This window comes from Corvus hawaiiensis, chromosome 1, assembly GCF_020740725.1.
Source record: "Corvus hawaiiensis isolate bCorHaw1 chromosome 1, bCorHaw1.pri.cur, whole genome shotgun sequence".
NCBI lineage: Eukaryota > Metazoa > Chordata > Aves > Passeriformes > Corvidae > Corvus > Corvus hawaiiensis.
Window position 1 is genome coordinate 28434609 of NC_063213.1, and position 13747 is coordinate 28448355.

General features: G+C 44.7%; 1 protein-coding gene across 2 annotated transcripts in view; it reads right to left on the reverse strand.

The window, feature by feature from the left end:
• Positions 1-11646, reverse strand: part of TPK1 (thiamin pyrophosphokinase 1) — a 311682-nt gene extending 300036 nt beyond the window's left edge. For both annotated transcript variants that reach the window (XM_048297771.1, XM_048297761.1), the window contains exon 1: positions 11309-11646. In XM_048297771.1, coding sequence (XP_048153728.1) covers positions 11309-11351 — 43 coding nt within the window. In that variant the 5' untranslated portion in view covers positions 11352-11646. The remainder of the gene's footprint in view (positions 1-11308) is intronic.
• Between the last annotated feature and the right edge of the window lie 2101 nt (positions 11647-13747).

Sequence of the window (13747 nt, forward strand, 5' to 3'; positions counted from 1 at the left end):
CGTGTTACCTAAAGAGCATTCCTCCTTAAGTGCACCCCTGGGACAGCTCTAGCACCACCTTACTGGAGCTGGCTGACACAAAGCTTTTGGCAACACGTATGCTATCAAACATCTGTTGTGACCCCCTTGGAAGCGCCTCCTCTCCCACACCATATGGCCACCGCCACCGAGTGGTACTGCAAGGCCACAACCCCGCTCTCATCACTCCCTGTCCTCTCTGGGGAGGCCAGACACTGAAGGATAATTTCACACACACTTCACACTCCATCAGCAGGGAAGACAGCCCGCTGCAGCAGAGACATGCCGAGCATGTCCACATTACAACACACTCTGTCCATGTCACTGTCAGAAAACTCTGGTCATGGAGTACATGTAGTACACACTGAAGGAAGGGTGGTTTTTTTTTTTTTTTTTTTTTTTTTTGTCTAGCACTGCTTTTGCTCTTCCCAAGTGGCAACTGCTTTCTGTGTAACTGGACTTATACTTGGGGCTTTGTCAACACAGCTATAGCAGCTGTGGGTGCCAGGAAAAACAAACAAAAAACAAACATGGCCACAGAAACACAGCAAAACATTACACAGCAGATCAAACTTCCTACTGACTTAAAGAGCTTTGTAGGCACAAAAATTTAACTTATGATCTTATGACAGGATAGCAGACTAAGAGAAAACAAGAAATTCTTCCATAGGATCAAGTGACAAAAGCTGTTACTATGAATGAGGTAAATACAGCAGCAGCATTACTACTGACCAGTACACAAGAACAGTAGTGCAAACAGAGGCACAGGGAACTAAGAGATTGAGTTTCCATGTGAAAACCCTACCAATAAGTCAATTCAAGGAAGGACGTCTTGATATCAGTGATTTTCTTTCCCACAGCTACAAAATGACCATTTAAATCCTCTGTTCACAGTTACCTAAGTCATTAGAAAGGCTCAAAGCCTGTGCATACAGTACTAAATGTCACTCCCACAGTGGATTCTGTGCAAAGAAAGCAGAACTAATAGGAAAGCACTCTTGATAACAGCAGGAACACACCAGCACCATAAGAAGACAGAATTGAAAATAACACTGTTCTACTTTGAACACAGTGAAGGTTATATCAATAGAAGTGTTGAGGTTGGAAGAACCTTTAAGATCATCTAGTTCCAACCCCCCTAAAATGGGCAGGGACACAGTCCACTAAACCAGGTTACTCAGAGCCCCATCCAACCTGGCCTTGAACACTTCCAGGGATGGGGTATCCAAAACTTTTCTGGGAATCTTATCCCAGTGCCTCACCACTGTCAAAGTCAAGAGTTTCCTCCTAATACCTAATATAAACTAACCCTCTTTCAGTTTAAACCCATTCCCCCTTGTCCTGTCACATCTCCTTGGCAAAGTCCCTCACCAGCTCTCTTGTAGGGCCCCCTGAAATACTGGAAGGCTTAGAGGTTGCTCTAAGGTCTCCCCAGAGCCATCTCTTCTCCAGGCTGAACAACCCCAGATCCCTCAGCCTGTTTTTAAAGGGGAGGTGTTCCAGCCCTTTGATCATTTTCGTGGCCCTGCAGCAGGTCCACGTCCTTATGCTGGGGTCACCAGAGCTGTACATAGCACTCCAGAGGGGGTCTCATGACAGCAGAGTCATTAGATCATTGAGGCAAAGTCTTGTGGCTGTACCTTTCAAGAACACTGCTGTGCAAAGTCCAGAAAGCAAAACATTAACTTGCCCTTAACAAAAGTTTCCTCAGTATTGTTCTCTTTTCTTCTTTCTTCCTGTGTTTTTTTTTAAAGAATAAATCAATCTCTTCTTTAGGAAACTTGAAAGGCAAATTTTCCATTTGTAGCAGGAAATGGCAATATGGAGACAAACACTTTCATATCAGAGCTTAATCACCTCCGGTGTGCCCAGGTTGACTCATTATGAAATTAGGTGATCACACACATTGCCCAAGAGCTATTTCTGTTGCATCCGCAGCAGCTAAGACACTGCACCACTTCTTCTAGCAATCCAAGTGTCCAAGCAGAGGATCTTTAGCTGCTTGACTCTCAAGCTGCCCTCTAACATTTTTTCTCTTTTGGATTCACAGTACGGCAAAACACTGCTTAGATGGTCATTAAACATACCTGTAAACTGAACAGGGAAACAGCTCCATATGAGGAGACAGGCTGTACTCACAAGGCTGTGCTCTACAGCTTGCAGAACACTAATTTCCTGAGTGTTTCCTGACTCAAAGCATCTGCATTAAAGGCTGTCGGTTACATTTAAAGCAGACAGAAATCTTGATGCCTTGTAAGCATTACTGATACACAGGTCAAACTCCCTAGTATAAATCTCACTTCTGCCCCCAGGATTTCCCCATACATAACTCTCATCAACAGTGCAAAGTCTCAAAATGGAGCACCTGGAGACAGATGCTATTTGCAGCTGCTCTGTGACACATGTCAACGCCAGGGAAGTGTTGAGTAATTTAAGTCACATCATCTGCTGAACAACTCCCCAGATGTGGTTTCAAACCAACAGCCTTTTAACTCATCCTGAAAAACTAGACCTTTAGCCTATGCTTAGCTCGGGTCTATAGGTCAGTGCTTTGCTTGCCACACCTAAATTAGCTGTAAGTATAAAAGTAAATAAATCTCACACACAGAGTTCATTGACCTATCAGTGCCCTTCTGCTACAAAAGCTGAATCACAGAATTGTTAGGGTTCACATGGCCCTGTGGAGATCATTTAGCCCAACCCTCCTGCCAGGGCAGGATCACCTAGAGCAGATTACACAGGAACTCATCCAGGAGGGTATTGAATGTCTCCAGATGAGAGACTCCACAACCTCTCTGGTTGTTCCAGTCTTCTGCCACCCTCAATATAAAGTTCTTTCTTATGTTGAGCTGGTACTAATCGTGGTTTAGTTTATAGGCATTGCTCTTTGTTCTGTTGCTAGGGGCTATTGAAAAGAGTCAGGCACCACTCTCTTGGCACCGACCTTTGAGATATTTATATGCATTAATAAAAGATCCCCTCTTAGTTTCTTCTCCAGACTAAACAGCCTCAGCTCTCACAGTCTCTCCTCATAAGAGAGATGTTCCAGACCCCTGATCATCCTTCACAGGGCAAGTAGTTCCATGTTTTTCTTGTTCTGGATCCCAGAACTGTACACAGCACTCCAGATGTGGCATCACTGAGGCTAGCAGGGGGGCAGGATCACCTCCCTTGTCCTGCTGACCACACTCTTCCTGATGCATCCCAGGATACCGCTGGGCCTCCTGGCCACAAAGGAACTGCTGGCTCACGGTCAACCTGTCGTCCACCAAGACTCCCAGGTCCTTCTCTGCAGGCCTGCTCTCTAGTAGGTCAGCCCCCAACCTGTACCGGTGATTGAGTACTCTTCTTTCATGTATGCTTATATAGAATACATAATTGTGAATTATGTCTGTGGGGAAAAAAGAAAAAAAAAGAAAAAGAAGAAAGAATGCCTTTCCTGACACACTTTGCTGTGTCTGCACCAAGCAAGTCCACAGACACCCTTACTGACACTGTCATGGAAGTCAAAGCTTTTCTAGATGAGGAGTCCCCAGTGCTTCATAACATCAACATATTTTCCTTTTGCAGTAAAGCCAACTTCCTTCTGCCAGACACACAGTCAGTTTTTCCCACCAAAGACACTGAACAATTTGGTCAAAAACTGTACATATAAATAACTCTTAACTACTCACTTATTGCTGTGTTACCCAATATCAGTGTTGACCAGATAATTTGGGGTATAGACCAGAAAAAAAAGAGCTACAGTAAGAAAACACAAGAAATAAAACAAAACAGAACTCACACCACCAGTCACAACTATAGAACATATAAATTGTGAGGGTACAGGTTCTGCTCTTACTGAATTCACTGGCCAGCTTCCCATTTATTTCAATTGGCCTGATAAACACATGCATCCCTCCAGCTTCTGTCCTGCCAGAGAGGAAGGCTGGCAGACAATCCATCAACATAAGCCACAAAGAATCAGCACTAGCACTGAGAAAATTCAACTGCCATTCAAAATAAAATTCAAAGCTAGGAAATTACAGGAAAAGCCTTCCAGGAGCTTCAACTGCTATTGGATATACAGATATAGATTTAATTTAAAGCAATCCAAAAGCTACTAAGTGTGCTCTCTATGTAGAATTTCACTAACAGAATGTTCCTATAACAACTTTACATTCTCAATTCTCTTTTTAATTTTGCAAAAGCAGTACTACACAAACACTGTTAAACATATTCCTCATGTTTAAGGTCAGAGCTGGATGGAATGGAGAACCTGTTTCCATAAACTCACATCTAATTCACCACAACTGTATTTTACAGAAAAATGTAAGGCAAAAATCTGAAGAACTGGTTATATTTCACTGGTCAGCTATACTCTGGTGGAAGGGACAACTGATAGTCAGTTCTTTTCAATCTTGAAATTACTTGGCCATAGATCAGATTAATTAATCTTGCTGGACACACTGCAAATTCTGCTCTCTGTGTAGAAATCAGAGACAGGAAATGTTCTGTGCTGTGCCAAAAAGCAGGTGTATACATCCAAGTTCTCTCCAGTTGATTTACTACATTTTGTTCTGGGTAAGATCTATTACTGGGTTGTTGGGATTTTTGTTTGTTTGTGGGTTGGTTCTGCAGTTTGTTGGTTTATTTGCTAATTTGGGGGTTTTGTTTTGTTTTGTTGGAGGGCAGAGGGAGAGAAGTGTTCCCCCTTCTTTTATCCACATTTTTCAACAAGGGTACTTTGAGACCGGCATGGTTATTTTTATGTCACACAGAAAAAAGAAAAAGTTACATTTCTAACTGGTAGTTTCCCTGGACAAAGTTAATAGCATTGTTCTTAAAGGTCCTAACCCCTGAGCTTACATCCAAACCTAAAACTCATTAGAAGTGAGAGCTGTTGAGAACTGACTAATGAAGAGGAGCTGCTAACCCTCTAGTGTTAGCACTAAAGGTTTTCAGGTGGTTTGTTTACTTGGCTTTTTTTTTTTAGTTTTCTTTTTTTAAGATTTTGATTTTAGGTTTTACTCTTGATGCTGCTATTTTCTGTACAGATTAAGCTTTGATTAATATCTCAGGATGTTCAAACATAAAGCAAATCCACAAGGATGCCTGGGATTTGTTATTTTGGATCTCAAAAAATCTGAAACCTACCTGTGTTAGGTTTTCTCCTGTGTAAATAAAGTACTTCATTTCTATGCTTCATATTCAATTTCTCCATAAATCAGACTTAGATGAGCTTGTAAACAGGAAAAAAAAACAAACAAAGCCTCTTCTGTTTTCCACTTCCAGAAAGTAAAACTAGCTTTTATATATACGTATATGCGCAGATTTGAGATATAGCATAATGCTAAAGGTGCTATGAAACTGTTACAGAGTTTTAAGGGCTGATCAGAGACATGCAAGTGAATACAGCAGAGGAGAAATGAAAGTTGAAAGTTCAGTATTCTCCTTGACTTCCTGAACCTTCTTAAGGCTAATACTTCGCTCTTTAAACACTAACAAGTTTGAATGGTTTTCAGCAGTCCTCCACACATTTAATTGGATACAAACAACATGAACATTTGATGACTTGAACAAGTGTATTTCCCACCTCCTCAGCTGGTGTTAAATCACAGGTGAAGAAAAAAAAAAAGAGATGAGGGGAAAAAAAAAGACTACAGGAGATAAGCTAGTGTATTTCCAAGCTTTAAGCCTCAGCTGATGGAAAATAACAAGACCTTCCAAAAGGAATTTAATTTATCCAGGTGCTTTACTATCCGGGCAAGCAGTAATGAATGTGAGTTTTTGTCTCAGAAATTCCAGTAACATCATTATTGCTCTTATACTCATTGGGGTCTTGAAGATTTTTTTCTTAGTTTGGGGTTCTTTTTGTTAGGATGCTTTATTGTGGGGTTTTTGGAGGTGGATTTTTGGTTTAGTTTTTGGGTTGTTATTTTTTTCCCCTGCTTTTTGTGTTTTTTGAGATGACCTTAGACCCCTCCACCATCATATTCCCACTCAAAAGAGAGCTATGCCCTGTTCAAGACTGCAAGATATGGAACTATCAGTGCACTGACACTGCACATGGTAAGGATCCATCATCCACATAAACAGCAACTGAAGTCAACATGTTTCAAAAGGAGGCCCTGTGCGTGTGTACAAAAATAAGTAAAATAAGTAAATGTCTATTCACTTTCCTAGTAGTTCCAATGGTTAAAAGTGCCTTCTTAAAATGGTTAAAGATGCTTTGTTACCCCATTCCAAATAACACATCTGCATATAAAGCATTTAAAAAAAAAAAAAGATAAAGAACTCCAAAAGCTTTCAATGTGTGAAAGCAAAGATCTAACAGAAAGTGGTGAAGTTAACAATGAATACTTCTTTTAAGTGCAATTCTGCCTGTAATACTTCACTCATAAATGCACCTGTAAGTAATCAATACAATAACAAAACAAATGCTGACCCAGCACAGCAGATTAGCAAGCAGCAGGGTCTGAGGCTGAATATTAACAGCTACTTCAAAAACAAACAAATGAGTTTCAGGTAACTAGGCTAGATGAATAGTGATGCCACTTAAATGAAATGAAGAACAGGAGCAGGTCAGCAACATTCACAGAAGAAAAAAAAGCTTTTTGAAAGCATTTAAGTTAAAAAGACAGAACAATACAATAGCTATATTGGAAATGCTTCCTAATTTCATTACGGAATGCCAGTAATAGTCTTAAAAGAACTGACACCCCTGCTAACACTTTTTCAGTTTAGGTGAACTCAATGACAGCTTTCAAATGACCTGATTCATCTGAAAACTTCACTAATCTGACCCAACAGCAGTGGCACAAATCCTGCAAAACTGCAGAGCTACCCAATAGTTTGGGACTCTACACCTTTTCCATATACCTTTAATATTTAGGAACTAACAGAAACCATCAGGTTGATTTCCTAACCCCATAACTGTCTTGATTTCTACCACAGAATTTTGTGAATTAGATTGCAAGATAATGCATCAGAGAGACCATGCTGAGCTCTAGTAAAGGGATATTTAAATAGCCATTGACACTTGTACCAGGCTGGAGGTCATTCACTGGAATGGCAAACATATCACTGTTTCACAAAATAACTTTGTATCCTTAGTGTCAAATAAAAGGGAACATTATGGAAGAAGTTCAAGCCCCAGGCACTTAAAAGGAAAATGGTGATACAATCCTTTCAGAGGTAACTCGTTTACAGTCAGTAACATTTCCAGGAGAAGACACATAGTAAAGCAAGAGACAATCAAGGTTGCAGAATGATGGAAGAGCATTCAGAGCGTATTGTTGTTTCCTCTTGTTCTCTTTGCTTTAAATTCAATGCAGAATCTGATAGTCCCTTTGCACAAAGAGATAACTATATATTTTCTCTGTAATTCTGAAGCAGTCTTTGCCCTATGTGTTGTGGATCTGTCTCTCATGGCATATAGATGACCTTGCTTCAGTGAGATAAAGACAACACGCCCACTTCTGAGCAAACCAAATCTTAACCACCAGCTCTCAACACAGCATAGTTCAGCAGTGCATTTGACTTGGAGCAGGGAGAAGTGGGGACAGGGAAATCAACTCTCACTGTTAGCACAGGCTCCCTGTCACTCAGAGCAAGCTCAGCTCCAACATACCCTCTGCAAGGCACAGAAGAGAGCAGAGGGACAACATCTGCTGTTTCTTTGCAGCCCCTCCACCTCTACAAGGCAAGACACTCATATTGGGACCTGCTGGATTATAAACTAAGGAAGATATTCTCCTTCTGCATCACTCCACTTGATAAAACCAATACTGAGCTGCACTTTAGGGACTGTGTAAGGCAAGGAATCATTAATCACACCTGGAGATGAGCGAGAATCCAGGCCCTGCTGTGGCAGGCAATGTAAAACGTTCCCTGTGAGAAAACACAGCTTAGCAAACTGGCACTCTGCCCTTCTCAAAATCTCAAGAGGTATTCAGGGGCAACCTTATTAGAGGATGCTACAGTACTTCCCCTGTTAAGCAGCCACAAGCACAGCACACTCAGCTCCCAAAGTTCATGGTATTAAAATAATGAATTAGAAACACTTGTCTCTCTGCAGAAGTTCCTGCAGCACAGTCTGGGACAAGCAGCAGGAGGCAATGACAGTGCAAGAAAAGGGTATACACAGCAGGAGGGAAATGTCAAGTCTATCAAAGGATGCTCCAGAATAAACAAAGCTACTCTTGACATTAATTCACAGGCTGTACTGTGACATCATTATGAGCCTTCTACAACAGCTTTGCCCTGTGAAGCTTCTGCCTGACCCTTTCACACAGCATACATACAGGTCTTTGTGGTGGAGCCTTCTGTGAGCCTTTTTAAAGGTTTCATTCCATGAGGAAATGAAAATATATTTCAATGTGCAAGACACACGTTTAGACTCAATCCCACTTTGAATTCTATCTTGTTACCCATTCTGAACTACATTAAGCAAATCAACACAGTTCTAAAGTCCACAGCATGGTGTTCTGACTGCAGCATGGTGATTTTCAACTGTGCTCCAGCTGTTTGACTGAATAATGTTCAAAGTCCCTGAGCATACTAGTTAGCACAGCAGTTCTCAAATATCTACTACTTGAACATCAATCAGGTGCGATTGAGAGAGATGTACAACCCAAGAACTCGCTCTAACTACACTGACTAAAATTACCAAGGCATTAATGGCCCTGAAATTCCAATTCAGGTATCTAATATTATAATTTTCTAAAATCTGGGAGTGTTTTACTCTATTCTGTATAAAAAACAGCATAACTTGTCAACAATTTCAAAAAGAGAAACAAAGTAATTAATAATCTTCAAACATAGCTGACAAATTTTTCACAATGTCCCCACCACAAACACAGCCAAACACTGCTATACATTGTATTATTTACAGTATTGAGGGAAAGAGGCAAGGTCCATACTGCTTCAACAGCCGCACAAGGGTTTATTTTGTAAGCTCATGTTTAGCTTCTAAAAAGTGCCATGTTCTTCATTGATTAGCTTTATATTATTTGGACACTTAAATACCTATCCCAATGAAGCAAACAGATGGAGGAATTACTGGTAGGTACTTCCTCCAGAAGAAACTGGGAGGCTCATTTTACCTATCTAATTTTGAAAACCTTTTATCTGAGTTCCCCAAGTGGGATACCAGAGCTTAAAGGTAGAATTGGCAAATAAATCTGGTCAGCCTTGAATACTTTGAGCAGGCTAATTCAATTGGTAATGCTGGTAATGAATGTCTGTAATGATGACAAGGATCTTGATGAAGTACCACTGTGCATTTTATAGGCACTGCCTGTATAACCAACTGATTTGTAGGCAAGTAGCAGACATTTTTTTCAGAGAAGCAGGCTTCTTTGCACCCAGCTGGAGCCTCTGAAATGAGAAGGCTGTGGGTCACGAGAAAACTGAACAAACATCCCAAATTTTCAAATCCAACTGAACATAACCAAAGAAAAAGAAAAGAACAGGCAACTCCTGGAAACTGAGCACATATGTTAGCCCTAGCATCATACAATGTCTATCAAAGGCAACTATCGTATAATACAAACAGCAATGCCTGTACTTCCACAGGGATAAATTCATAGAATCATAAAACGTTAAGGGGTTGGAACAGACCTTAAAGATCATCTAGTTCCAACTTCCCTGCCATGGTTAGGGACGTCACCCACTCAATCAGGTTGGTCAAGGCCTTATCCAACCTGGCCTTTAATAGTGTCAGGGTTGGGACATTCACAGCCTCCCTGGGCAACCTGTTCCAGTGTCTCACCACCCTCCCAGTAAAGAATTTCTTCCTAATGTCTAACCTAAATTTCCCCTCTTTGAATTTGAGCCCATTAGTCCTTGTCCTATCACTACAGTTCCTGACGGAGAGTCCTTCTCCAGCTTCCCTGTAGGCCCCCTTCAGATACTGGGCAGTTGCTATGAGGACTTCACACAACCTCACAGCAACCTCTTCTCCAGGTTGAGCAGCCCCCTTTTCTCAGCCTGTCCTTGCAGGGCAGGTGCTCCAGTCCTCTTATCAACTTCTTATGGTAGCTTTTTGTTTGGCCTTATTACAAACTTAGTAATCGCTTATTGTATATAAGAGGACATCACGTCACAATGAATCAAAATCCACCTATTAAAATCTCACCTACATCTCATTCCCTCTTTCCACCCAAAGCAACAGTGTGTCTCAAAGAACACATACACACAGCGACAAATACACATTTCTGGCAGGAATATCTTGAGTGCACCATTACCCGTTATTAGTTTTGAACATATCTTGAAGAAGTTTTAAAGAACCAGAGCAAAGCATGACATAAAAAGAAATATGTATCACAGTGGAATGAGTTTAAACATGCTCTTAAACTGCTAGCTGTAAAAATGTATTTAATTGTTAGACGTGTGCATTCTGTTAAACTCTGCCCTTCCTATAGGTCTTACTAGTAAATAAATAACAACATATACCTCAATGCAGCACCTGGTCTCTATGCCAGAGAGAGCACAAAAGAGCAGTGTAAGTTAAAATTCAGCTGCTATGCCAAAGTGATTTTTATGCAGCTTTAAAATCACATTTTTGAAAGACAAAAATATTTACTGTTTATAACGGTATCATCGAATAGCAAATTGGACCCTATTGAATTAGACACTGCAAACACAGAGTGAAGAAGAGGTGCCTATTCCAAACAGTGCACAAGCCACTTGGATCAGTCTGTGCTTATTACAGGTGCTCCATCCTCTAGATGCATAGTAAGGTTAATGATGTATATCAGTAAAGCTCACCTCTCAGATCTCAAAAATACTATCTAAAACCACAACACAGTTGGACAGCTTGGGAAACCTCAAGAAAACCCCGAAAACAAGCCTCAAAGCTTTGCTGTGCAGTACTGAAGGGCAAGGGTGCTCCAGGGCAAAGCACATGGGCAGGAGGCGGGAAGCCAAAGGCACACGGGGGATGGATGCCAAGCCCAGGGACTCCTAGACCTAGGAGACAGACAGGAGATACGGGACGGACACGCTTGACCGGAGCGCTCTGCCCGGCCAAGCCGAGAAAACGGTGGCAGCAAACGGAGAGTACCCGAAGGGGTTGGGGTTTAAATGCCAATTTTGAACTCCAGAGGGTGTTAACACGGTACCAAACCGCTGTATTTAGCCCAAACCTCAGCCTGAGCGCGGCAGACGCACCGCGGTGTTTCCGCAGCGGGGCCGGCGCGGGGCTCGGCGGGGCTGCGGGGAGCAGGGCCGGGGCGGAAGGCGCGGCCGCCCCACTCCCCTCCCTCCGCTGCTCGGCGCGGCGGGGCCAGGACAGGAGGTACCGTACCGGCGGGCAGGAGGCATTCCAGCGGCGTGAACGCGCGCTCCATGGCCCCGCGGGACGGGCAGGCACACGCTAAAGGCACGGAGAGCCGGGCGGGACCGCCGGCGGGGGGCACGCGGGGAGCAGCCGTGCCCCTTCCCGGTCTCCCCGAGGAACGCCTGCAGCCACACAGCCGCGGAGGCTGCTGCGCCCGCCCTTGCAGGCGATAGGCGGCCGCACCGGGTGACGTGGCGGCGGCGCTGCCCGGGTACCTTCGGCCGCGCGTCTTCCTACATCCCCCGGGACTGGCACCGGGACCGGGGTGTGCGGGGGAGGGGGGCGGCAGGGCAAGCCGAGGGAAGCGATGGCCGCCACAATCCGTTGCTCGGCGGTGGATTCAGCAGCGGGGAGGAAAGGCGGGACACGTTGATTGGCAACGGCAGCGGCCTATGGGGCCTCTGCTGAGAGGGCGGGGCTGAGGGACAGCCCCACCCCCTGCGGCGCCCGTGCGCGCTCTGGGGCGGGAGAGGGAAGAGAGGAGGGAAGGGGGAAGGACGGGGAGAGGAGCAGAAGGGAAGGGACGGGGAGCGAGCGAAGGAGCGCTCGGCCTCTCTGGGCACCTGAGCAGTGCCGACCGCGGTACAGCGACGCTGTGGGAGACCGGGAAGGGCCGCCTCGCGGCGGGCACCTGCGGGGCTCTACCGAGCGGTTCGCTCGGAGTCAAAGCCCTCAAATCGCTGTCAGCCTATCGAAACTGAAGAGAAATAAAAACTCTGCCACGAGTGCTCATACCCTCGCATGTAGCCTGTGTGCCGCCGCCCCCGGGATGCAGGGAAAGCCGCGCCGGAGGGCTGGCAGCCCAGCATCCCGGCTCTGCTGTCCCCGCGGGTCCGCGCCGTGCCGGTGCCACCTGTGCCCTTCCAGCTCGCCCAGAATAATGCGGCATTCGTAGGTGCAGCTTAAGTTTCAATGAGTATCATTTCAATAACATCACAAAACTTGTTAAATACATGGTTTCTCCTCGTTCACAACTCTTAATTGGGGCGTTAATCATCTTCAGGCATAAAATGGACAACACTGCCAAATTTTAAGTTTGCTCTGGGAGCACAGGGGGGCAAGTTTTGACCCCTCAAGTGTGTCAATAATGTGTTTCCACCTCCTGGACCGGCCTTTGTTCCTGCAGGTACCCGTCTCTGGCCGCTCCATCAGGGACAGGGCGGGTATCTCCTCGCATCAGGAGTTCCCAGCGCCGTTCCCGTCTCCTCGCTGCACGGAGCTGTCCTGGCACGGCGGCTCCCCCGGGAGCTCGGAGGGAACGCAGAGCAGCGGAGCGGCGCGGGGCCCCGCAGCAGAGGGCAGCAGAGGAGCGCCAGTCCTACACTCCATGTCTTCCTCCTCCCTTTCTTCCCTTTTTCCCTCCGTCCCGTCCGTCCGTCCTCCGCCCCGGCAGCGCGGCTTGGAAGGTCCACTGAGCCCCGCACGGAGCCGCTGCGCCGCCTTGCTCGGGTGTGCCGTGCACCGCCGGGTGGGACGAGACGGGAGGACGAAGTCTCCTTCTAGAGGCATTTGGAGAAAGTGTGAGCGGGGTCCATGGGCTGGATGGTCATAGGGGTATTTCCCAACCGACTGATTCTCTGATTGCCTGTCAGTGAGGATTTCCAGTCAAGTCGGAGGAAAATGGGACCAGTATTCCAGCCCCGCTACTCAGTCCGCCCTGTTAAAGTCTGAGATTCACATCAACACGACTTAAGTGACTTCGGTGGTGAGGGAGGCTGGGCCACGTTTTTAGGACAAGGGGGAGTGGCTCCAAACTGAAAGAGGGCAGGTTTAGATTGGGTATTACAAATGCGTTCCGTGTGGTGGGGGCGCTGGAACAGGTTGCCCAGAGAAGCTGTGGATCCCCCATCCCCGGCAGTGTTCAAGGCCAGGTTGGATGGGGCTCTGCTCAACCTGTTCTAGTGAAAGGTGTCTCTGCCCACGAAAGGAGGATTGAAATGGTTTAGATGACCTTGAAGGTCCATTCCAACCCATACTATTCCAGGATTCTGTGGCTACCACATTGATTGTAGATGCACCTTTGGTTTTAATGGTGCAAGCACTAAATCTTTGCTTTGGATGTTTCAGACAAGCTGCCCTCCCACCTATAAGAGATTACATTTTATAAGCAATTTTGCTCTATAAAGACTGATAGAAATTTAGAAATATTGGAAGCGTTCATGCCTTGACAATGAGAGAAATGTGAGATTATTGGGAAACAAGGAAAATATATTAAGGACACCAAAAGATTACTATTGTGTACACTATAGAAATAAAAAAATGTCTTCTTTCACTTTTGTGTCATTTAAAATTTTATTCCCTCTCCATTGAGAACTTGAATTTCAAAGGCTCTCAGGATTTTGGTATCATCTCAGTGTCCTTCTTCAAGCAGGTTAAAAACAACCAGCATTAGGAAGAAGCAGCTTG